Source organism: Anolis carolinensis, unplaced genomic scaffold (assembly GCF_035594765.1).
Source record: "Anolis carolinensis isolate JA03-04 unplaced genomic scaffold, rAnoCar3.1.pri scaffold_29, whole genome shotgun sequence".
In the NCBI taxonomy this organism is placed as follows: domain Eukaryota; kingdom Metazoa; phylum Chordata; class Lepidosauria; order Squamata; family Dactyloidae; genus Anolis; species Anolis carolinensis.
Genome location: NW_026943838.1, coordinates 161,232 through 186,361, shown reverse-complemented (window position 1 = coordinate 186,361; position 25,130 = coordinate 161,232). Strand labels below are relative to the sequence as shown.

Here is a 25,130-nt window from a genome sequence, read left to right as displayed (position 1 = left end):
GATGTTTCTTCCACATAATGTAACCGCCGTATGACAACCGATGGATCTCGGCGTTTTGGAAACGCTCAAAAGGAACTATCGCAGGAAGCTATTGTCGGCAATGATAGAAGAAATAGAATAAGGGCAAGACAGGATTGAACCATTGAAACGCATTCCAGGTCTTCAAAGAAGTTGTTAGGCGAAGGTAAGGATGAGATTATGGGAAGGGAAAGCACAGGTGAAACCGAAGAAAGCATTCTACCCTTAATACGACGTGTCCCTGGGTGTGAGAATGTGTCTTCGCAAGAAGTTGGAAGTTGGATGAATGAAGACGATCAGTATGAAATAACGGATGAAGAAATTGTTGCTCTTATCAGTAACGATGGCGACAAAAACTGATGATCAGGCATTAACTGTCAAGCCTCTCCGAATCTCGCACAAGGATAGGGTTAGAGTTCTAGAAACCGCAATCACACACATCGAGCAACAAGAAACGACAAGGATTGACAAAATGATGCTGCAAAGATGGCGAGACTTGGCAGCGGAGAAACAGCAGTTGTCAGAAAAGCAGGCAAGGATCACAGATTTTTAAAAAAATCTTCACAAGACTGAACTTTTTATGGATTTAACGTCCGACAGTGTTCGTTTATGCAATTCTATATTTATAGTCAATTTTAGTAGTAAATACTTTTGTAGTCAATGCTTTCAATACATTGCGATGTTTTGGTGCTAAATTAGTAAATACAGTGATTTCTCCATAATGTTACCATGTATTGAACTGCTTTTTATGTCAATTTGTTGTAAAACATGATGTTTTGGTGCTTAATTTCTAAAATCATAATGTAATTTGACCTTTGATAGGCTTTTCCTTAATCCCTCCTTGTTATCCAACATTTTCACTTATCCAATGTTCTGCCAGCCAGTTTATGTTGGATAATCGAGACTCTGCTCTACTCTGAAATTAGGTATGGGATCTTCTACGTTGGAGCGGAAAAATCCAACCTTAAGGGAGCATGGGAAGAGAGAACTGGGATTGGGGGAGAGAAAGAAAAAGGAGGGAAGGATGGTGAAATGGGTGGTAGTTGGTAAAGTCTAAAGCTAGAGAAAAAGGCAAGCATTTGGATGTGAAGGGAAAAGGCATCCATTCCCCAGAGAGAAGGAGACGGAATAAAAAACCGGGCTGGGCTGAGCAACAGGGAGCCTCAGGAGCGTATGTTACTCATCTCTCTCTTAGAGGCTCCAGGCAGACAACCAGGGTCCATCTTTACTGAACAAGGGGAGGGGAAAGGACAACATGCATATCTTTGTTTCTTCTAGGTCTATATTGTTTTAAGGATCATTTCAGTCCACTTCTTATCCCACTTCCTTATCACTCACACTGAGGAATGATTGTTTATGTTCTTCTTCACAGTAGATAACGGGGAGAAGAGCCATGTATGCACCAAGTACAGGAAGCATTTGGGACACAACTGGGCCTTTCGTCGAGACCAGCAAGCCCACAGAGAAGATGGAAGTTCTGCCAGAGAAAGGCCCGACAAATGCAATGTATGTGGGCAGTGTTTTACCCAAAATATGGCACTTGTGCTTCACAAGACACTCGATGTTGGGAAAAGCCATCTTAAAGGGAAAGTATCTGCAAAATGTGTGGTGAAACACAAGAAATTTCACATGGGTCAGGAACCATACAGATGCCAAGAGTGTGGGAAGTGTTTTGCTTTCAGTTCAGCCTTGGTGAGGCTCAAAAGACACCACACAGGAGAGAAGCCATACCAGTGCCAGGAGTGTGGGAAATGTTTTGCTTTCAGTTCAAACTTGATGAGGCACAAAAGACTCCACACAGGAGAGAAGCCATACCAGTGCCAGGAGTGTGGGAAATGTTTTGCTTTCAGTTCAAACTTGGTGAGCCACAAAAGACTCCACACAGGAGAGAAGCCATACAAATGCCAGGAGTGTGGGAAATGTTTTGCTGACAGCTCAACCTTGGTGAAACAGAAAAGAGTCCACACGAGGGAGAAGCCATACAAATGTGAGGAGTGTGGGAAATGTTTTACTACCAGTTCAGCCTTGGTGAGGCACAAAAGACTCCACACAGGAGAGAAGCCATACCAATGCCAGGAGTGTGGGAAATGTTTTACTGCCAGTTCAGACTTGGTGAAACACAAAAGACTCCACACAGGAGAGAAGCCATACCAATGCCAGGAGTGTGGGAAATGTTTTGCTTCCAGTTCAGCCTTGGTGAAACACAAAAGACTCCAAACAGGAGAGAAGCCATACCAATGCCAGGAGTGTTGGAAATGTTTTGCTTCCAGTTCAGCCTTGGTGAAACACAAAAGACTCCAAACAGGAGAGAAGCCATACCAATGCCAGGAGTGTGGGAAATGTTTTGCTTCCAGTTCAGCCTTGGTGAAACACAAAAGACTCCAAACAGGAGAGAAGCCATACAAATGCCATGAATGTGGAAAATGTTTTACTCAGAGTTCATCTCTTAACCAGCACCAGAGAATACATACAGGCTAAAAAACAGCCATTGTGGGAAAATGTCTGATTTCAAACAGGACCCTTTGAGAAGTTCTGCGTCAGATTTGGTGGAGTCCCGTTCTTGTCATTTGAACCTGTAAGTTGGAGGTCCTGTTCTCTGGAGCAGCAGAAAGCAAGCTCTGTGTGACAATCCTTCAGAGCAGTGGTTCTCAACCTGTGGGTCCCCAGATGTTTTGGCCTTCAACTTCCATAAATCCTAACAGCTGGTAAACTGGCTCTGATTTCTGGGAGTTGTAGGCCAAAACACCCGGGCACCCACAGGTTGAGGACCACTGCTTCAGAGAGTTAAATATGATTGTCTTGTCCCCTCGCCTGAAAAGAAATAAACCATATGTGATTCCATCAGTTGTTCCTCTGGGATTAGTTTCCAGCTCCATTTCCACCTTGGTTGCAAATGTCCAGTTTGTGAACGTTGTTTCCCTACAGAAACATCCTCTGTTTTCCTCTTTAGTCAGGACTGGTCAGCTTGAATATTGTAAATAGCCGTTATGGGAGGGATCCAGAGTTACTCCTTCCCTTTCAGACAGTGGCTCTCAACCAGTGGTCCACGGACTACCAGTGGTTCGCAAGAACTAAAATACGGTCTGCCTTCTAACCTTACCTTCCTTTGCTTTCTTTTCTCTTCCCCTTCCTCCCTTCCCTTCTCTTCCTTTGTCTTCTTTTCTCTTGCCCTTCCTTCCTTTTTCTCTTCTCTTCCCATATTTTCCTTTGCCTTATTTTCTCTTCCCCTTCCTTCCTTCCCTTCCTTTGCCTTATTTTCTCTTGTCCTTCCTTCCTTTTTCTCTTCTCTTCCCATATATTCCTTTGCCTTATTTTCTCTTCCCCTTCTTTTCTCTTGTCCTTCCTTCCTTTTTCTCTTCTCTTCCCATCTTTTCCTTTGCCTTATTTTCTCTTCCCCTTCCTTCCTTCCCTTCCTTTGTCTTCTTTTCTCTTGCCCTTCCTTCCTTCCCTTCCCTTCCTTTGCCTTCTTTTCTCTTGCCCTTCCTTCCTTTTTCTCTTCTCTTCCCATATTTTCCTTTGTCTTCTTTTCTCTTGCCCTTCCTTCCTTTTTCTTTTCTCTTCCCATATTTTCCTTTGCCTTATTTTCTCTTCCCCTTCCTTCCTTCCCTTCTCTTCCTTTGCCTTATTTTCTCTTGCCCTTCCTTCCCTTCTCTTCCTTCGTCTTCTTTTCTCTTGCCCTTCCTTCCTTTTTCTCTTCTCTTCCCATATTTTCCTTTGCCTTATTTTCTCTTCCCCTTCCTTCCTTCCCTTCCTTTGTCTTCTTTTCTCTTGTCCTTCCTTCCTTTTTCTCTTCTCTTCCCATCTTTTCCTTTGCCTTATTTTCTCTTCCCCTTCCTTCCTTCCTTCCCTTCCTTTGTCTTCTTTTCTCTTGTCCTTCCTTCCTTTTTCTCTTCTCTTCCCTTCCCTTCCTTTGTCTTCTTTTCTCTTCCCCTTCCTTCCTTCCCTTCCCTTCCTTTGCCTTCTTTTCTCTTGCCCTTCCTTCCTTTTTCTCTTCTCTTCCCATATTTTCCTTTGCCTTATTTTCTCTTCCCCTTCCTTCCTTCCCTTCCTTCGTCTTCTTTTCTCTTGTCCTTCCTTCCTTTTTCTCTTCTCTTCCCATATTTTCCTTTGCCTTATTTTCTCTTCCCCTTCCTTCCTTCCCTTCCCTTCCTTTGTCTTCTTTTCTCTTGCCCTTCCTTCCTTTTTCTCTTCTCTTCCCATCCTTTCCACTACCGAGAAGGAAGGCCCTGTCTCTCATCCCTGCCAATCATGCCAGCAAAGAGGGCGGGATTGAGAGCAGGGCCTCTCCAGACGGTCTTAGACTCCGAGATGGTTCATAAGGGGAGAGACGTTTGGACAGGTAACCCATCCAACACAGGCTGTGACCCTGTGCCCTGTTTGGCCTTGCGACTGACAAGGAAGACCTCTGCGTACAGATGACATTGAACTCCAAAACTTCAGATGATTTCTCCCAACGGCTTCATGTTGATGTTACACAGTGTGGGAGACAGTATTGAACCCTGCGGGGATTCTGGCAAGGGATTCTGTTTTTCCTGCCTGGCAGAAGGGGGTTGGACTAGATGGCCCTCGTGGTCTCTTCCAAATATACTATTCTGTGAATCTCTGATTTGGGTAAGAAGGCAAGGGCCTAGAGAGATGGGGAGTCCTCTCTCTGGATGACCCCAAAAAGGGGCTGGAGAGTGACCTGCAGAGGATGGTCTGGATGGTGATGCTGCTTGGAGAGAATGGGGCTGGACTCACGACCCACGGGATCAGTGGTTTCATGGCGAAAGAACACACATCTCCTCCTCCTCCTCCCAGTCAGTTTGGGTTGTGTGCTGAGGGGCTAATCATCTTCAGACCACGCAGGAATAAACCACCAAAGCACCCCCAACAGATGGTCATACCATCTCAGCTTAAAAACCTCCAAAGGAGACTCTTATGGACTCCCGATAGGAGTCTTACCTTCAGGAAATGCTTTCTGTTGTGTAGGTGAGGCCTGCACAACTAGTCAGTGTTAATGAGTGATGGAAGGAAAGGAGAAGCAGAGTAAAACACACACACAACACCCCTGCTAGACAGGCAGGTGAATTCAGTCCTCTCACGGCCTCCTCCAGCTATACAATGGGACAGACTGTCTCATAGGCAAGGAGTGGATTCCAACCCCCAAAACACGGCAGAGTCCTGGTCACAGTTTCACAGCCTCTGGCCTTGTAAAGTAGTTCGTCTCTTTGAATAAACACCCTTGAGTTCTGACTTTCATCCAAAGTCCTTGGAGATTTTATTCTTGATTCTTCTACGTGGAGTCTGTGAAATACGCATATATGGGTTAAAACTGCGCCTGCGCAGACTTTCGGAACATTCTAGAGCTTCAAAAGAGACAATTTGGCGGAAGCCCCGCCCATCTCCCCATAGACTATATAAGCCCGAAGGCAGGGCTTCGCCTCAGTTCTTCTTTTCCGCCAGAAAGCGAGGACTGTAGGAACTTCTAGGGCTTATTTACCTCAGTGATTTACCTCAGAATTTAACGGTTTTTGACACGGACTGATTTGTGACTACGTCTTTATCTTCAATATTTACGGTTGTTCTTCACTCGGACTGCCTTTGGGCATCGTTTTGCAGTCAGGCCAGTAATGTCTACTTTGTGTTTTAAAAAGTGTTGTGCCTGCGGCGGAAAACTCCCTGACTCGGATGGGCACTCTATGTGCCTCCTTTGTTTGGGAGAGACTCATAATCCCCAGACGTGTCCTATCTGCCAAGGTTTTACGCCGCAAGCTCGGAGAAATAGAGAGGCTCGCTTAAAGGCTACTCTCTATGAGCAAGCGCTGGCTCCGGAAGGGGCCCTGTTGGGCAAAAGACCTGCCTCTGAGCCACCATCCTTACCGTCCTCTTCGGAGGCGAAGGAATTGCTCCTGCCCAGGGAGGAGTCTGTGGAAAGCCCTCAAAAGGGAGAGGGGCTGGCACAGAAAAAACCCAAGCTTTCCAAGCCCCATAAAGAGGCTAGGATGAAAGACGACCACAAGAAGCCTAAAAAAGGGAGGCAACTCTCTGGCTCTGAGCCCCAGAGTCCTCCGGATCGGAGTTCAATGGAAGCCCGTGCTCCTCGGGAGCCAGCCCCGCCTACTTCAGTGGAGGCAATGGAGGCGCCGCCTCAGCTTTCGCCTGCCGAAGCCACCCGTAGCTTAGAAAAGGAATGGGGCGGCAGCGCTATTGATCGCCCAGTGCGCGCTTCGGCGCCGATGTCAGGCTCGCCTCCCCCGCACGCCTCGGGCTCGACCACGCCTCCTCCCAAAGTCTCTCGGCGCCATCTATCGACGCCAGGGCAGCAGAGCATGCGCAGTGAGCATCGGGGCCGCAGTGATGTGAGGGCCTCTAGACGCCGCTCCCCTTCAGCTGAATCCTGGCGCTCGGTTTCGAGGAGTCCATCAAGGGTCTCCTCTGTCTCCCGATCTCGATCTCCTGGCTTAAGGTCCCGGTACCGTTACTCAGATTATTTTTATCCTTACCCTCCTCCTCCCCCTTTCCCTGGTTATGGTGGATATTTCCACCCTTATGATTTTTACCGGGACCAAAGTGACAGGGCCTTGTCGGGTTCGAGGCCTTCACCGGCGGGCCCTGTTATTAATCAACAACCACAAGCCTCTGTGTTAGCCCCAGCAGCTACCCCTATACCTGTGCCTTCTGTTCAACCTGAAAGGTCAATTTATCCCTGCCTAGTGAGGCCCCACTTCACCAATCTCCTAAGGGCCACTTGGAGGAAGAGGACCAGGATCATGCTGGATCTGGCCAGGCAGGGGAAGGGGACCTAGTCCCTCCTCAGGGAGGTCCAGAACAGGATACACAACAGGCGGAGGAATTTCGCAATTTCTCAGCTCTGCTAATCAGATTATCGAGGGCACTTAACTTGCCTACTCCTAAACCTGCCAATGTGGTGGAGGACCCATGTTTTACATCTTCTGAACAACGAGGTCCAGTGTCTGCACCTCTCCCCACATTGCCGTACCTTTTAAAGATTATTAAAACCGAAGGAATTGCACCTTCTCTCGTGCCGGCTACACCTAGGAAGGCAGAGAATATGTATAAGATCTATCTATCTTCAGCTTCTTGGCTGGCGAAGCTGCCAAAGGCCAACTCTGTAGTAACTGATGCCCAGCCCAAGCCGGTCCAGAAAAATCAGGCCTCACCTTCAGATAAGGAAGGCAAGAAGCTGGATACTATGGCTAAGCGTTTCTATTCTTCAGCCTGCCTGTTCGCTCGTATGGCTCATTATGGGGTCTACATGAGTGTATATCAGACCTTTTTATGGAACAGGCTTGGTCCTTTTTTGGATTCTCTGCCACAAGCTGACCAGACTCTGGCCAAAGCCTTTAAACATGAGGCCCTCCTTCTGGCAGGCCTGCAGAAGGAGTTGGCGAAGAACACAGCTGATGCCTCAGGCAAACTTCTTGCAGGAGCAGTTGCTTTGAGACGCCATGCGTGGCTGCGAGCTTCTACTCTTTCCCCGTCGAATCGCGCTCTAATTGAGGACTTACCTATGGATGAGGCTGGTCTTTTCAGTACGGATACAGACTCGCAGCTGGAACACTCACACAAGATGAAGCAAACGCTTAATAAATATGGCCAGCATCCCTACCACCCATACCCTTATCAGCGCCAACGCTGGGGCTCCCAGTCGCAATACCAACATAGGCGATTTAGCCCTCCCTCATTCCGTGGTAGGCAACGACAACAGTCGTCAGCAACGGGAGGTAGGAGACCCCCTTTGCCTATCAGGAGTCAATTTCGTGGTACTAAGACCACTGACTCCAAGAAACGTCGTTTTTAGTACTGGTGCGACAGCGGATTCCGTGGCTGTCCCAGTTTCGCCCCCATCCTTGTTAATCCCTGTTTTAGATTATCCTTGTTCCTTACCAGATGAGACCCAGTTCCCTATGGGGTCAACACCTTTCCCGTACTTAGATAGGCTCCAACCATATTTACACGAATGGAGGCAAATAACAACAGATGCCTGGGTCCTTGATATTGTATCTAGGGGTTACGCCATTGAATTTTACGCCCTCCCTCCAGTGGGACGCATTTGTGTAACTCCAGCCTCCGTCACCCTGCTAGAGGAGGTATCTACTCTCCTAGACAAGGATGCAATATCTCCGGTGGCTCCGGACCAGGCAAGCTTCTGTTTCTTTTCCCGCTACTTTTTAATTTCAAAGCGGGGAGGCGGTCTTCGACCCATCCTGGACCTACGGATAATTAACTCTTTTATTAGACCGCGTAAGTTCTGTATGGTCACTCTCGCCTCCATTCTCCCCTTCATTAGGAAAGGGGCGTGGCTAGCAACAGTGGACCTTAAGGATGCCTATTTCCACATTTCTGTTAGAGAGAGTCACCGCAGGTTCCTTAGTTTCGCGGTTGACGACTGTTTTTACTCTTTTAATGTTTTGCCATTTGGTTTGTCTACGGCCCCTAGGGTCTTCACTAAATGCATGGCGGTAGTGGCAGCTCACCTTCGCCAGCACGCTGTTGTTGTCTTCCCGTATATTGATGATTGGCTGCTAGTTGCAGACTCCCGTGAACAGCTTGAATCTGATATTTGTTATACTCTATCTCTCTTGCAGGCCCTTGGCCTTATGGTCAATTTAGAAAAATCCTACCTTACCCCTACCCAATCTATTACATTCATCGGTACCATCATAGACTCCAGAGCTCGAAGGGCCTACCTACCGGAGGACCGGTTCACCAACTTACGATCCCTGGTCAGGAACTTGCAAGATCGAGGTCACGCCTCAGCTTGGACCATCCAATCTATTCTAGGCCACATGGCTTCTACCACAGCCGTTACAGAATTCGCTCGGTTGAGGATCCGACTACTTCAGAGCTGGTTTCTTCGATCTTTCAACCCGCTTCACGAGTCTCAAAACAAGATGCTTTACCCCCCACAGCCAGTGTTATCTGCCCTATCATGGTGGACAAGGCGGTGCAATGTCCTCGCAGGACTGCCGTTCATTTCGCCGCGCCCAGCACTGACGCTTACAACGGACGCATCCTCTCTGGGATGGGGCGCACACTTGTTAGATCTGTCAATTCGACGCAAATGGTCACCTCAAGAGCGGCGACTTCACATAAATGCATTGGAACTGCTGGCAGTGGAAAAGGCCCTGAAGTCTTTTTCTCGTCTGGTCAACAAGCAAGTTGTCCAGATCATAACGGACAACACGACGGTGAAATATTATATAAACAAACAAGGGGGTACGCGCTCTCAAACTCTCCTAGTCATCACTATACAGATTTGGGAGTGGTGCATTCGAAGGCACATTCGCCTATTGGCAATCCACCTGCCAGGAAAAGAGAACACCTTAGCGGATGCCCTCAGCAGGGCGGAGTCAGAGACTCACGAGTGGCGTCTCCACGAGAGGGAGTTCAGATTCATCACCCGAAGGTGGGGGACTCCTCAGGTCGACCTCTTCGCATCTCCGGTGAACGCTCATTGCCCACGCTTTTGCGCTCGAATGCACCCTCGCGCATTCCCCGGCTGCTTAGGAGACGCCTTCCTTTTCTCTTGGACGCCAGGCCTCCTCTACGCCTTCCCTCCACTTCCTCTTCTGACCAGAGTTGTTTCGCAAATCATTTCAGACAACGCGAATTGCATCCTAATAGCCCCGTGGTGGCCCCGCCAACCATGGTTTGCGCCGCTGCTCAGGGCGTCGGGCGGCGATTATGTTCGACTTCGATGCAGCGCCGACCTCCTCACAATTCAGGACGGCCTTGTCAGGCATCCCGAAGTGTCGTCCCTCCGACTAACAGCTTGGAGACTGAAACCACGGTCCACCTCTCTGACGCTGTCCGCCTCATAGTTGATGCAGCCCAGAAGGTCTCCACTAAAAAGGCTTACACTTATAAGTGGTCCCGCTTCAAGTCCTTTGTTTCACCTTTAGGGGTTGATCCTCTTTCCGCCCCTACGTCAACGGTATTAGACTTCCTTGTTTACCTCTCGGAGAGGGGTATGTCCCTGTCTTCAATTAAATGTTACGTTGCATCGCTCTCTTGGTTTCGGAGGAAGGTTGGCCAACCATCCCTTTTTCAAGACCCTTTAGTGCAACTTTTCTTAAAAGGGTACAAAAATATACATCCGCCTATGTCTATGCCCCCTCCGGCCTGGAGCCTCGAACTGGTGCTGTCACAACTGTCGAAGCCGCCCTTTGAGCCCATGGCTTCCATCGATCTAGCACATCTGTCATGGAAGACAGCGTTTTTGGTGGCAATTACGTCCGCCAGAAGGGCTAGTGAGCTCACTGCCCTCCGGGCGGACTCTCCATACATCCGCTTCCATGAGGACAAAGTCGTTCTACGGACGGATGCGACATTTTTACCTAAAGTTGTTTCACAGTTTCACATTTGTCAAGACATTGTCTTACCATCTTTTTTTCCAAAGCCAGCCTCTGCATTAGAGATTGCCTTACACGCTTTGGATGTCAAGAGAGCCCTGTTATATTACATTCATAGGACGGCTCCTCACAGGAAGTCGCCTAGACTTTTCCTTAAATACAGGAAGGACGAGCTTGGTCTCCCAGTAACCTCTCAGAGGTTAGCGTCCTGGATTACCTCCACGATTCGTCTAGCCTATCAACTGGCAGGCAAGGAACATCCACACCAGATTGTTGCGCACTCCACAAGGGCGCTATCCACGTCTCAAGCTTTCCTTCGGGGCATACCTTTGGATGTCATCTGTAAAGCGGCCACGTGGTCGACTCCGTCCACCTTCGCCGCTCACTACAAGATGGATGTCCAGGAGAAGAAAGATGCTGCCTTTGGGAGAGCCGTGCTGTTTTCCTGCGTGGCATGACCCACCGCCAGGTCAGTAGCTTGCTAGTCACCCATATGTGCGTATTTCACAGACTCCACGTAGAAGAAGTATAGGTTGCTTACCTGTAACCGTATTTCTTCGAGTGGAAGTCTGTGAAATTCGCACAGCCCCGCCCGTCCTCCCCGCTGTGTCATGCCTTGTTTTCGACTGCTTTCTGTCGGTTGGAAACTGAGGCGAAGCCCCGCCTTCGGGCTTATATAGTCTATGGGGAGATGGGCGGGGCTTCCGCCAAATTGTCTCTTTTGAAGCTCTAGAATGTTCCGAAAGTCTGCGCAGGCGCAGTTTTAACCCATATGTGCGAATTTCACAGACTTCCACTCGAAGAAATACGGTTACAGGTAAGCAACCTATACCTTATTCTTCTCTTAATATACAAAGATACTCAGAAACACAGTAAGAATGAGTAAGGGCTGTTGGAGAGTGGCCTAGGCTGCCTCAGGGTGTGGTGGAGTGTCCTTCTCTGGAGGCTTCTCTGCACAGGCTATCTATCGGGAGTGCTTTGATTGTGCCTTCCTGCATGGCAGGGGCAGGACGGGGTGGCCCTTGGGGGTCTCTTCCGGCTCTAGGGTCCTAGGAGTCCATTCCAGGAGTAGCAACACGGGGTCTCATGGACACGCCTTTCCTCTCCGTCGACCTCTCATCCTGACCACGGCCAACCCTTTTGGGATCCAACATTTCCTTCCTGCCGAGGAGAAGCCCTTCCTTCTTTCCTCCAAGTTAAACACACCCAGTTGTCTCTCTCAGCGCTTCTCTACATCCCGTCTCTGGAGATATTCTGACCTGTCAATATCCGTCTTGAATTGTGGGACCGAGACCTGGAGACAGGGTCATTCCAGGTGAGTCTGACCAAAGCAGAAGAAAGGAGGCCGTGACTTCCTTGGATATAGACAGAATCCTCCTATCGGGACAGCCTGGAATCACATTGGCTTTTATAGCTGCTACATCATAATCTGTTTTTAAAAATAATTTATATTCAAATACAAGAAAGAAAAACAAATGCATATTTATACAAATTACAAATACATTTATTTATTTATTTTAAAAAATCGTACATCCTTTTACAGCAGCCACATTATATTCAGTACAATCTACAATACATTAACATTTGGCATCTACTGTTATTTTCACGCTTATACAGATTTCTTTCCCTCACCACCGTGTTCCCTCCCCCAAGTCACTTTTTTTATTTATCATCTGTCCAAAATTCCTTTTCATTCCCTCTTGAGGAGGTAATTCTGTCTTTCTTTTTGAATCCTCTTCCAATACATTTTCTCCAGACATCATCACAACCACTTTGTTTCTAAATCCCTCTCCACGTCAACCTATCATTTCTTCCCAGTTTCCATACTTCCTTATACCATTCTTCTATCTCTATATTTATTTCCCTTTTCCAATTCCTTGCTATAAGCTGTCTTGCAATTGTTAATGCGTTTGTTATCGCATCTTTGTCCTCTTTTTCCAACTGTTTATTATTATATAATGAGAATAAAGCCATGCTAAGACTTCTTTCTATTTGAATGTTCATTGTGTCTTCTATCTCTCTTAATACTTCTCCCCAGAAATTATTTATATATTGACACAGCCACCACATATGTATGTTTTTATTTATATTTCCATTTATTTATATTGGCATCCTCTCCAGCAATTGTTTGAGTAGTTTTTATTTATATTTCCTATTCTTATGGGTGTGAGGTACCATTTCCATATCAACTAAATAATAATTTTCTTTAACACATATAGATATATTTTTCAAGTGTCTTTGTGCCCATAATTGTAACCCCTCTGTTTCATTGATTTTCATTCCTATATCTTCTTTCCAAATCTCTTTGAGGGTGTTATTCTTTACTTTTCCTTTGTTTTTTTTCAATTAATATTTTAGAAATTTTACTGGATATTCCTTTCAAATTTTTATGTTCCTAATCTTTTCTTTCTTCATTCCAACCTTTAGCCAATCCCCTATTTTATCTAAGTTTTTCCCCTTAATTTTTTTATCCATCATATATATTTTTTATTTTTTGGAAATGTCTTTTCCATTATAATTGGGGTTATTATTGAGCCATCTGTTATTAACTTTCTCCTGTATTTGTTCCATATTTCTAATGCATTACTCAACATTGGGTTCCCAGTTTACCTTATTTTTTTATGATTTTGTGATTTCTTCCCCTTCCACTTCCTGTTCATGTCTCTTTTGAGTCATAGCCCAGTTAGAAGTTCTTTGGACAACAATTCTGGCTTCTTTGCACTTGTCCTATTTATGTGGCTTCTCCCTTGTGTGGGTCCTATGATGGGTACGAAGATGTCCACTACGACTGAAGCTCTTCCCGCATTCCATGCATTTATATGGTTTCTCCCCTGTGTGGGTTCTTTGATGGGAATGCAGATGTCCGTTCTGACTGAAGCTTTTTCCACATTCCATGCATTTATATGGCTTCTCTCCTGTGTGCATCCTTTGATGGGTACGGAGATCTACAATCCAACTGAAGCTCTTTCCACATTCCATGCATTTATGTGGCTTCTCCCCTGTGTGCATCCTTTGATGGCTGCGCAGATTTGCACTATCACTGAAGCTCTTTCCACATTCCATGCATTTGTGTGGCTTCTCCCCTGTGTGAATCTTTTGATGGGTACGAAGATTCGAACTGTTACTGAAGTTCTTTCCACATTCCATGCATTTATGTGGCTTCTCCCCTGTATGGGTTCTTTGATGGGTACGCAGATGTTCACCCTGACTGAAGTTCTTTCCACATTCCATGCATTTATGTGGCTTCTCCCCTGTATGCGTCCTTTGATGGGTACGAAGATTCGAACTGAACCTGAAGCTCTTTCCACATTCCATGCAGTTATGTGGCTTCTCCCCTGTATGGGTTCTTTGATGGGTACGCAGAGCTCCACTTTGACTGAAACTCTTTCCACATTCCACACATTTATGTGGCTTCTCTGCTGTGTGGGTCCTTTGATGGGAACGCAGATCTTGACTTTCCCTGAAGTTCTTTCCACATTCCAAGCATTTATGTGGCTTCTCCCCTGTGTGGGTCCTTTGATGGGTGCGCAGATATCCACTCTGACTGAAGCTCTTTCCACATTCCACACATTTATGTGGCTTCTCCCCTGTGTGGGTCCTTTGATGGGTGCGCAGATATCCACTCTGACTGAAGCTCTTTCCACATTCCATGCATTTATGTGGCTTCTCTCCTGTGTGGGTCCTTTGATGGGAACGCAGATTTCCACTTTCACTGAAGGCTTTCCCACATTCCATGCATTTATGTGGCTTCTCCCCTGTGTGAGTCTTTTGATGGGTATGAAGATTTGAACTGTTAATGAAGTTCTTTCCACATTCCATGCATTTGTGTGGCTTTTCCCCTGTGTGGGTCCTTTGATGGGTGCGCAGATTTCCACTTTCACTGAAGGCTTTCCCACATTCCATGCATTTGTGTGGCTTCTCCCCTGTGTGCATCCTTTGATGGATACGCAGATGTCCACTCTGACTGAAGCTCTTTCCACATTCCACACATTTATATGGCTTCTCTCCTGTGTGAATTCGTTGATGTGTAGTAAGAGAACTTTTCCCAATGAAACATTTCCCACAGTCCATACATTTATGTAGCTTCTCCTTTTCCATTCTTTAACATTTATTATTCAAATATTATAGCAGAAGTTGATATTTACTACTAAACAGTCTTTGTAAAGCAGAAGTCTTCTTTTCTCTCTACCAACCACTCTTTTTAAAGCACAGTCCGCTCTTTCCTCCTTGATTACACAACAGGTATGTAGCTTGAAATATAATTTCTCCAACTTATTTCTTGTTCTTGTCAGTGCTGTGTGCTTTCTTTTCAGACCTAAGGCAAAGGGCAAAGTGTTCTTCACAATGTTCATTCAGAGGTTGCCTGCCAGAGAAATGAGAGAAAAATCCTATCAGGAGCAGAGCACAGAAATATCTCATTGGACATGAAGAACAGTCGCCTAATGCTGTAGCAAACGCAAGAAAAGAGGGGAGAAAGATTGGCCCAACTGAGAAGAACCCGTTGTCTGGTGAGAAGTGGTTTAACACTTGGTCAACAAAGAACAATCTCAACAAAGGTGATAGGCTCTCAAGGTTCTGTGTATGAGATTTTTTTTTTTGCACTGCAATGTGTTAAGTGTGTAATTCAACCTGAGTGTAATGAACACAAAAAGGGGCTAAGTTTGAAAAGTTCCCAACTCAGAACTTGAGCAACACTTGTACAGACAGCGCATTGTGTAGCTTGTGGCACCAGATAAATGGTCCCCCAATTAACCAGAGAGTTTGTTGATCACATTAACAAGTACCATGGTTTTCTCCTTACAATAATTGCAGGGTCCAATTTGCCTCCTGGTTTTGGAGAGGGCTCTTGAGTCTACTGGGAGGACAGCCAGCTCCGAGTCCTGCTTGTTGCCCTCAAACGTATTGGCCCAACTGAAAGCGTCAAGCAGGTGCTTCAGCCACACTTGCATGACTGCTTTCATTGCCAACAAGATGACTGGTTGGGCCTGCTTACTTTTGCTGGGATGGCTCAGAATAGGCTTCTAATTCGATGTAGCTGTTTATTTTTTACTAGTGTCAATATTTAACTTTGATGTATGTGTTTTTGGCTTTAAATGATATGCTGTGTTGCTTTTATTGTTAACGGTTTTGGGTCTCCTTTTAAGACAGAGAAAGCGGGATAGAAATAATGATGATGATGATGATGTAAATTGCAAGGCTGGACCTTTGCCTTCTGAAACCCTTTGGCCTTCACTGACCCTTGCGACCATCCCCTTTGACCCCTGGCATTGTGAGACTGGGCACTGAAGGTCAGAGATGCCTGGCCTCGCACGGAAGAGGCACCGGAGGAGGGCAAGGAGACTTGCAGGAAACGTCCAGAGGGAAAAGGAGGGGCAAGTGGGAATTTGAGCCCTCTGCAATCTGTAGAGGTGCCTACAATTTTTAAAAGCACGGCTCCCAAATATATTGTTCCCTTTGTGCTCAAAAGCGCAATCCATTCTCTAGATGCCGAATTGGACCTCTTCAAAAATGATATCCATTCATCCAGACCAAACTGGATTTCTGTCAGGGAGGACACTGGCAGATTCCACAAGGAGAGCATGAAATACAATGTCTAAGAGTCAGTTCTTTGGGTGGAGGGGGGGGGGTCTTCCTTTCCCCTTCCCTCCTTGATCTGAACCCCCCCTCCCTCCCTCCCTCCCTCCCTCCCCCCTTTGCCCCCTCCAAGAGGAACTCTCCCCACAAAAGCCTCCTCTGGGGCCCCTCCCTCTCTCCTCCCAAATGCCCCCTTCAAGGCCTCCCCACTCAATAGGTTTCTTGAGACAGGAAACGGGGAGGAACAGAACTTGAGTCACCAAATTAGGATCAAGACTGATATCCAGAAGCGCTGCCCATCCCTGGCTTCCTCTGGGCCCCCTCCTTTCATCTTCCAGTGGGGAAGGGAACGGATCCAGCCCCAAATCCCTGCCATTCCTTAGGCCATTCGAGCCAGAGAGGGGTCCTGGTCCACACTCACACTGAGGCTTTAACGTGGGAAGCGGACACAATTCTGGACAATGTAGTTTGGGATGAGGCCACAGGCTGAATTCCATAATTTCCCAGAATTCCCCTGACTGCCTTGTGCCTTCTCCTCCCTAAAGGTTTTGTTGGGGGAAAACTGGTGTTCATTCTCTAAAGGGATTTCGAGATAGAAAGGATTTGTTGGGAGTTGAATCAACCCTGCGAGGGAAGCCAAGTTGAGAGGCAGTAACTCCAAAGCTGACCTAATAATCATAATAGGAAACTTACTAGGTCATAAAATCCACGATTCTGTGATTCTATGACCTAGTAGGTTTCCTATTGTTGTTGTTGTTCTTGTTGTTGCTGTTGTTATTTCAAAGGCTGAATGGGCATCTGTTGGGGTGGTTTGTGCTTTTCCTTCCTGGCATAAGGACTGGACAGGATGGCCTTTCGGGTCTTCCAGTGAAATAGTACTGTTAAGTTTATGTTGATTAAAATTCTATAATAATAAGTGGATGTGCAAATCATTAAAAACGGAAATTCAAAGATATCGCTCTTGTAGTTTTTTTTAAAAAAAGGTTGCTCATAAAAACTTTTTAAAATTTCCCAAAATCAGGAAGCAGCCAGGCTTTGAGCTGCAAGGCAATTAAATATCAATCAAGGTAATTAATTACAACATTCACACCTGCCTCCAACAGGCAAGAGTTCTTTCTCCCACCCTGGACCTTCCACAGATCTATAAACCTCCCTTGCCTCGTTTCCAACATACAGTAGAATCTCACTTATCCAAGCCTCGCTTATCCAAGCCTCTGGATTATCCAAGCCATTTTTGTAGTCAATGTTTTCAATATATCATGATATTTTGGTGCTAAAGTTGTAAATACAGTAACTACAACATAACATTACTGTGTATTGAACTACTTTTTCTGTCAAATTTGTTGTATAACATGATGTTTTGGTGCTTAATTTGTAAAATCATAACCGAATTTGATGTCTAATAGGCTTTTCCTTAATCCCTCCTTATTATCCAAGATATTCGCTTATCCAAGCTTCTGCTGGCCCATTTAGCTTGGATAAGTGAGACTCTACTGTACCTCACACCTCTCAGGATGCCTGCCACAGATGTGGGCAAAACGGCAGGAGAGAAAGCTTCTGGAACATGGTCATGCAGCCCGAAAAACTCACAGCAACTACCCCCCCAACCCCCCCCCCCCCCCAAAGTAATTGATATAATGATATACACTGTTACGCTATTGCAATGAACAGGAATATTTAACTGATACAGACAAACAGGCTGAGCATAGCTGGCTAAACCACTGTATGATGCAGAAAAATCATGCTGATTGAAAGGTCGGGAGTTTGAGGCCGGGTTGGGGTGAGCACCCATTGTTAGTCCCAGCTCTCCTGACCAGCTAGCAGGTCGAAAGCCGAAATGTGAGTAGATAAATAGGTACCGTTTTTAGCAGGAAGGTAATCAAGGAGCCTTTAAGGACATTGATCGGGAGGAAGCTCCTTGGCATGGAAGATGGAGCAACAGCATTCCCCCCCCCCCCATGACCAGCGTCGAGCACACCCTCCAAGATGCCAGAAATAAGATGTGAAAAAACTGTCTTTACCTCTGTGTCTGTCCTTGTCAATTGTACAATCAGGCACTGGATGTTTGCCGGATGTGTGTTCTGTAAAGCTGCTCTGAGTCCCCTTTGGGGCGAGAAGGACGAGGTATAAATACTGAAAAGATAAGACAAGCAATTGAACCAAGATCAAACACAAGAAGATGACTGAAGAAGAAAGACAGGATTATTAGGTTCTAAAATAATGGACAATAATATAGAAGATAGATAAACTTTTTTTGGGGGGGGAGAGATTCTTTTTAGTAGTTTAAGCAATGGATGTCAGAGTGTAGTGAAGGTTGGACTTGAATGACTCAGTCCATTGGCCAAGTACCAACACTGCTTAGAGCTGTTTGTTGTTGTTGTTGTTGTTGTTATAATTATTATACCCCACTGTATCTTCCCAAAGGGGACTCCAAGCGGCTTGATATAAAGGCATTAGTATACAATTTAACATATACAAATATATAAATATTAAAACAGAATTAAATACAAACAGCACTAAAAAATTCAGTTAATATCCATCAAAAGCACTCAAAGTTAAAAACCACAGCACCCCCTGACTTGATCTTACCATCTTTCATCTTCAAAAGCCTGCCTGAATGGAAAGGTTTTAGCCTGTCGCCAGAAAGGCAAGAGGGAGGGGGCTGTACAGGTGTGTGACAGGGATGGAATCCTTTTGATCCCACCACACAGTTACCACCAATTATAAAGATGTCCTGATGATGATGTTAATTATATTATTATGTATTAATTATCTTCTCTCAAGACTAACTAAAAACTGATCCTCTTGGATCCACTGGGATTAATTTCCCCTAATCCACAGCCTCTACAAATGACCCTAAACAAGTCACCTAACTTGCTTAGTCTGGCCTATTAGAGGTCTGCCTCCCTGGTTTCCTTAAACTTGGAACCAGTCTGTCCCCTGTGACTAGAAATCACAGACTAAGATCCAAACTTCCCTGGTTTCCTTAAACTTGGAACCAGTCCGTTCCCTGTGACTAGAAATCACAGACTAAGATCCAAACTTCCCTGGTTTCCTTAAACTTGGAACCAGTCTGTTCCCTGTGACTAGAAATCACAGACTAAAACTGCGCTTTTAAACATTCTCTCTTTTCTTTTCCAAACGGTGGTTGGCTCCGCCCCCGTTGTCATGGCAACCTGTCATAATGCTGAGCTGGCTACCTTCTGGCATTATTAGCTCCAATACTTACCATTTTAAACTTAACCAAACCTGACTGTTTAAACAAAATCAAATAAACATGTCATCTATACACAAAATAAAAATACACACTTCTTTACAGGGGCCATTCTGACTTCCCCAGGCAATGAGTTCCAGAGTTCAGGGGCATTTCCCACAGAGAAGACCCGCTCTCTCGTTCCCACCAACCACGCATGAGAGGGAAGGGTCTCCTCTGAGGAGCTCAGGGCCCAGGCAGGTTCATACAAGGGGGTGCCGTCAGTCGAACAGCCTGGACCTGAACCATTGAGGGCTTGAAAGGTCATCACCAGCCCTTTGAACTGTGCCCGGTAACAGACTGGCAGCCGGTGGAGCTGCTGCATCAAGGGGGATGTCCGCTCCCTGCCGCCAACCCTGGTGAGCAACCTGGCTGCCGCTCTTGGACCAGGTGAAGTTTCCAGTCATTCTTCAGAGGCAGCCCCAAGTAGAGCGCGTTACAATCATCCGGGCAGGACGTAAGGCATGTACCACCGTGGCCAGATCGGGCTTCTCAAGGAACAGGTGCAGCTGGGACACAGGTTTTAATTGTGCCAAGAATGCCCCCCTGGCCACTCCCAACGCCTGGGCCTCCAGGTTCAGTGCCAAGTCCAGGAGGAACCCCAAAGGACAGACCTGTGTCTTCAGGGGAAGATGACCCCACCCAGCACAGGCCGGATCCCTATTCCTTGATGCTCCATCCGACTGACCAGGAGCACCTCTGTCTTGTCTGGATTCAGTTTCAATTTATTTGCGCTCATCCAATCCACTACTGTTGACAGGCACTGGTTTAGGGTCAGGACAGCTTCCTTGGCAGATTCAGGAGTGAGCATACGACACCTCTCCTGAAGTCACTCCACTGGCTGCCAATCAGTTTCCGGGGCAAAGGACCAAGTGTTGGTTTTGACCTTTAAAGCCCTCCATGGTTTGGGTCCAGGTTACCTACAGGATCGCTCTCTCCTGGTCAATCGCCCCCAACACTGAGGTCCCCGGGGGGGGGGCAACTTCCCCATAACCTGACTGGCTGTTATTTATTTATTTCCCTCATTTCTATCCCGCCCTTCTCACCCAAAGGGACTCAGGGCGGCTCACAGTCTGGCAAAAATTCAATGCCAATATACAATACAAAAAGATAAAACACAAGCAATGAAAACAATTGGATAATTTAACAAAATACAATAAATACATTGAAAACAATAGAATATAAAATACTTGAACCATTCATCTGCAAAGCCTTGTACATGAACCTTAATCCAGACCGAGTCGAAGCCAACAGAATTCTCTCACCAAACGCCTGCTCACAAAGCCAAGCCTTCCCTTTCCCCCCAAAACTCAGAAGGGACGGAGCCTGCTGGATATCACTGGGGAGGGAACCCCACAGCCCAGGACCCACCGAGAGCAGGGCCTCCCCAGAGGATCTTCAAGTTCTCGCAGGCTCATTGGAGGAGAGAGGATTTATTCCAAGGGGATCGTGGTCTCCTCAGGCCGGACGGTGGAGCCGGAGGGGCAGGAGGGAGGGAGAAGCCAGACAAGGGGCAAGACAAGAACCCCTCCCTCTTGCAAAAGGGTCCCATAAACAGGATGATGGACGGGGCAGAACGGGAAAGGCAGCCGAAGAAGAAGCAGAGAGGGCTTGGCAGTAATATCTCGCGATGCGCAAGGGAAGGCGGTCTGTAAAGGCAGGAGAATGTCTGGATTGGGGGGGGGGGGGGGGTTGTGGCCTGTCTTTGAGGGGCAGAGGAAGGGCCAGAGGGGCAGGAGAGGGCGAGGGGTGCAAGGAGCCGGGCTGTGGCGCAGCTGGCTAGTAACCAGCTGCTATAAATCACTACTGACTGAGAGGTCATGAGTTCGAAGCCCGGGTCGGGTTAAGCCTCCGACCATTAATAGCCCCGGCTTGCTGTTGACCTATGCAGCCCCGAAAGACAGTTGCACCTGTCAATCAGGGAAATTTAGGGACGCTTTATGCGGGAGGCTAATTTACAACCCCATAAAGCTGCCAGCAAAACACGAGGAAAGGAATGAGGAAGCACAGCCACTACTGGACGGTGAAGCAACAGCTCCCCCTGTGGCCAGAATTGTGAAGCTGGAAAAAATGTTAAAAATGCATCTGTGTCTGTCTAAAACTGAATGTTGTTTGTCTGTTGGCATTGAATGTTTGCCATGTATGTGTTCATTGTAATCCGCCCTGAGTCCCCTTCGGGGTGAGAAAGAAGGGCGGAATATAATACTGCAAATAAATAAATGAATAAATAAATAAGGAGGCCTTGCCCGGGGGGGGGGGGGATGGAGAAAGGCCGGGCAGGAGCGGGAGGGAGGGAGGGAGGGGGAGCCCCAGGCCAGGCCCTTCTCCCCGGACTTGCTCGCCCCTTGAAAGGGCTTCTGTGGGGCCGGACTCTTGGCAGGGCCTGGGCCTCGCGAGGAAGGAAGGAAGGAAGGAAGGAAGGGTCGTGGCGGACTCAAGGGACCCGGGTGCTGCCCTCTCTCCCAGGACCTGATCCGGGTCACCTGGCTGCCTGGAGTCACATCATTTCACTCTTTTCTTCTTTTCTTGTATGATGATGATATCCTGGTCGTGATCCTGCCAGTCGTGTAAGCCGCCTTGAGTCCCCTCGGGGAGAAGGGCGGGCTAGAAATATCGGTTCCAGGCAGGCGACGTGGGGCGAGATCCCGGGAGGGGAGGGGAGGGGAGGGGAGGGCGGGCCCAGGCCGAGTCTGCCGAGCTCCAGGCCCGGGAGAGGCAGGCGCATGCGCAGAGGCGGCGCCGCCATGGCTCCTGGGAACTCCACAGGCCTCGGCGCCTCCCGCTCCTCCCGAAGGCCCGGCCGGAAGAAAGGAAGGGAGGGAGGAAGGAAGGAAGGGAGGGAGGCCTGTCAGCTGGGAAAGGGAGGGGCGTGTACGAGGCCCCCCCCCCTTACCTGTCCCTCTCCGCCTCCCTCCCTCCGCCTTCCCGCGCTCGCTCTCGCCTCCTCCTCCGGAAGTGAGCTCACAGGGAAAGGCGTCGCTCGACCAAATGGGGCTGCCCCGCCTCTCTAGGAAACAGAGGTCTCCCTCTCGCTGGACTTCCGCCCGCAACAAAGATGGCCTCCGCGGGCGAGGGACCCGTAGAGGGGCGGGGCTTCGCGGTAGTTGAACGGCACTGAAGCCTCAGGGAGACTGAGAATAAGAGAGACTCTCCTCCTCTGTTATCTTCACGGCGCCCAGGACCCACCAATGGGAACCCGCCTTCCCCTCGAGCGTCATCAGTCTCCGGGCAGAACTTCCCCCGGCCCATTCTCCGTTCTGCCACTCACGGGACCCGCCAATGGGGATCGGCGCCCGTCTCGCCGCGTCACCGGTCTCCGGGCAGACCCGCCGGCGCCTGCCCGCCTGGCTTCCACCCCTGGGGCTGAGGCTCGTCCTCGCTGCTGCTGCTGCTGCTGCTGCTGCTGCCCATTCCCGGCCGGGGGAGGGATGGGGAAGGGAGGGGGGCATGTCTTCACCTTCCTATTTATTTATTTATGTATTTATTTACAGCATGTATATTCCCTGAAGGGGGCTCAGGGCGGATCACATGACACATATGGGCAAACATTCAATGCCTTTAACATAGAACAAAGACAAGACAAACATAGGCTCCGAGCGGGCCTCGAACTCATGACCTCCTGGTCAGAGTGATTCATTGCAGCTGGTTGCAGTGGGCTGCTTTTCCAGCCTGCGCCACAGCCCGGGCCCTTCTCCTCCTCTTTCTTCTCCTCCTCCTCCTCCTTCTTCTCCTCCTCCTCTTTCTTCTTCTCCTCCTCCTCCTCCTTCTTCTTCTCCTCCTCCTCCTCCTTCTCCTTATCCTTCTTCTTCTCCTTCTTCTTCTCCTTCTTCTTCTCCTTCTTCTCCTTCTTCTTCTCCTTATCCTTCTTCTTCTTCTTCTTCTCCTTATCCTTCTTCTCCTTCTTCTTCTCCTTCTTCTTCTCCTTCTCCTTCTTCTTCTCCTCCTCTTTCTTCTTCTCCTCCTCCTCCTCTTTCTTCTCCTCCTCCTCCTCCTTCTTCTTCTCCTCCTCCTCCTCCTTCTCCTTATCCTTCTTCTTCTCCTTCTTCTTCTCCTTCTTCTTCTCCTTCTTCTCCTTCTTCTTCTCCTTATCCTTCTCCTTCTCCTTCTCCTTCTTCTTCTCCTTCTTCTTCTCCTTCTTCTTCTCCTTCTCCTTATCCTTCTTCTTCTCCTTCTTCTTCTCCTTCTCCTTATCCTTCTTCTTCTCCTTCTTCTCCTTCTTCTTCTCCTTATCCTTCTCCTTATCCTTCTTCTCCTTCTTCTTCTCCTTATCCTTCTTCTTCTTCTCCTCCTCCTCCTCCTCCTCCTCCTCCTCCTCTTTCTTCTCCTTCTCCTCCTTCTCCTTCTCCTTCTTCTCCTTCTTCTTCTCCTTCTTATCCTTCTCCTTCTTCTTCTCCTTCTTCTTCTCTTTCTTCTTCTCCTCCTCCTCCTTCTCCTCCTCCTCCTCCTCCTCTTTCTTCTCCTCCTCCTTCTCCTTCTCCTTCTTCTTCTCCTTCTCCTTCTCCTTCTTCTCCTTATCCTTCTTCTTCTCCTTATCCTACTCCTTATCCTTCTTCTTCTCCTTCTTCTTCTCCTTCTCCTTATCCTTCTTCTTCTCCTTCTTCTTCTCCTTATCCTTCTTCTTCTCCTTCTTCTTCTCCTTCTCCTTCTTCTCCTTCTTCTTCTCCTTCTTCTTCTCCTCCTCCTCTTTCTTCTTCTCCTTCTTCTCCTTATCCTTCTTCTCCTCCTTCTTCTTCTCCTTCTTCTTATCCTCCTCCTCCTTCTTCTCCTCCTTCTCCTCCTTCTCCTCCTCCTCCTCCTTCTCCTCCTTCTCCTCCTCCTCCTCCTCCTCCTTCTCCTCCTCCTCCTTCTCCTCCTCCTTCTCCTTCTCCTTCTCCTCCTCTTCCTCCTTCTCCTTCTCCTTCTTCTCCTTCTCCTCCTCCTCCTCCTCCTCCTTCTCCTTCTTCTTCTTCTCCTTCTTCTTCTCCTCCTCCTCCTCCTCCCCACTCCCCGTGTGTTCTGTGTGGGGCATTTCCTTCCTTCTCCCCACAAGGGAGGCCCCTCCCCACCTGCGCACCCCCAGGATCACCGCGTGGGGAGAGACCTCAGGGGCCATCCAGTCCGACTCCCTGGAAGAAGCAGGGAAATCCCATCCAAAGCAGCCCTGACAGGCCACACAGAGAGAGAGAGACCCCTCTCCCCCAGTGGAGACCCATCTCTCTGCCCCGCCTTCTGTGCTGGGAGCCACTGGGCGGAAGGGCCCCTCCACCAGCCCCACGGGCTCCATCCTGCGCCCCACGCCTCAGGGGAGGCCGCCTTTGGGACCACAAGGCCCAGCATCCCCAGGCACGGAAGGAGGCCCTGGCTCTCTGCTTCCGGGGGGAATCCCACCCAAGGGGTCCCGTCTCTCCCGGGATGGGGTGGGCGTGGGCCCAGCAAAGGACAAGGCCTGCGGGGATGGGGACCCTCGTGCGAGACGCAGGCGGAGGATGCCTTGGGTGTGCCTGCCTTTAGGGACCGCGTATGCAAGGCCTTGCGTACACAACACCGCTCTTCACAGACGGGTCAGAAACCAAGGCAAGGGGGAGACTCAGGCGGTCAAGACCTCCGGGGCAAGGCTGGGCTGGACCCTTCCTGGGCACCGGTGGACATTTCAACCATTCACAGTGATGTCCACCAGCCAGCCGATCCCAGCACACCCCATCCGGGCCAACCCTTCACAACATGTTTTGTTGATTTGTTATGTTTAGTTATGCCAAATTGCTTATATTAATTATTTGTACTTCAATTTATGACTTATTTGTATTTTTATGATGTATTTACTTATTTCCAGTATTTATATTCCGCCCTTTCTTCTCACCCCGAAGGGGACTCAAGGCGGATCCCAATGCACGTGTACATGGCAAACATTCAATGCCATTATTAGACATACGACATATAGAGACAGACAC

At 48.1% G+C, this 25,130-nt stretch overlaps 2 protein-coding genes and 1 long non-coding RNA gene across 5 annotated transcripts in view; 2 read left to right on the top strand and 1 right to left on the bottom strand.

The window, feature by feature from the left end:
• The window catches only part of LOC103283001 (zinc finger protein 91), a 40,984-nt gene extending 38,125 nt beyond the window's left edge, over nt 1-2,859 (top strand). Inside the window, exon 4 of the mRNA XM_062966796.1 lies at nt 1,604-2,859. Coding sequence (XP_062822866.1) covers nt 1,604-2,496 — 893 coding nt within the window. The 3' untranslated portion in view covers nt 2,497-2,859. The remainder of the gene's footprint in view (nt 1-1,603) is intronic.
• LOC134294925 (zinc finger protein 91-like) overlaps nt 1-21,813 on the bottom strand; it is a 40,846-nt gene extending 19,033 nt beyond the window's left edge. The window contains exons 1-4 of the mRNA XM_062966795.1: nt 21,687-21,813; nt 17,972-18,083; nt 13,166-14,739; nt 9,821-9,830 (exon numbers count right to left, since the gene is read on the bottom strand). Coding sequence (XP_062822865.1) covers nt 9,821-9,830; nt 13,166-14,474 — 1,319 coding nt within the window. The 5' untranslated portion in view covers nt 14,475-14,739; nt 17,972-18,083; nt 21,687-21,813. The remainder of the gene's footprint in view (nt 1-9,820; nt 9,831-13,165; nt 14,740-17,971; nt 18,084-21,686) is intronic.
• The window catches only part of LOC103281973 (zinc finger protein 239), a 264,351-nt gene that overhangs the window by 91,211 nt on the left and 148,010 nt on the right, over nt 1-25,130 (top strand). The window lies entirely within an intron of this gene.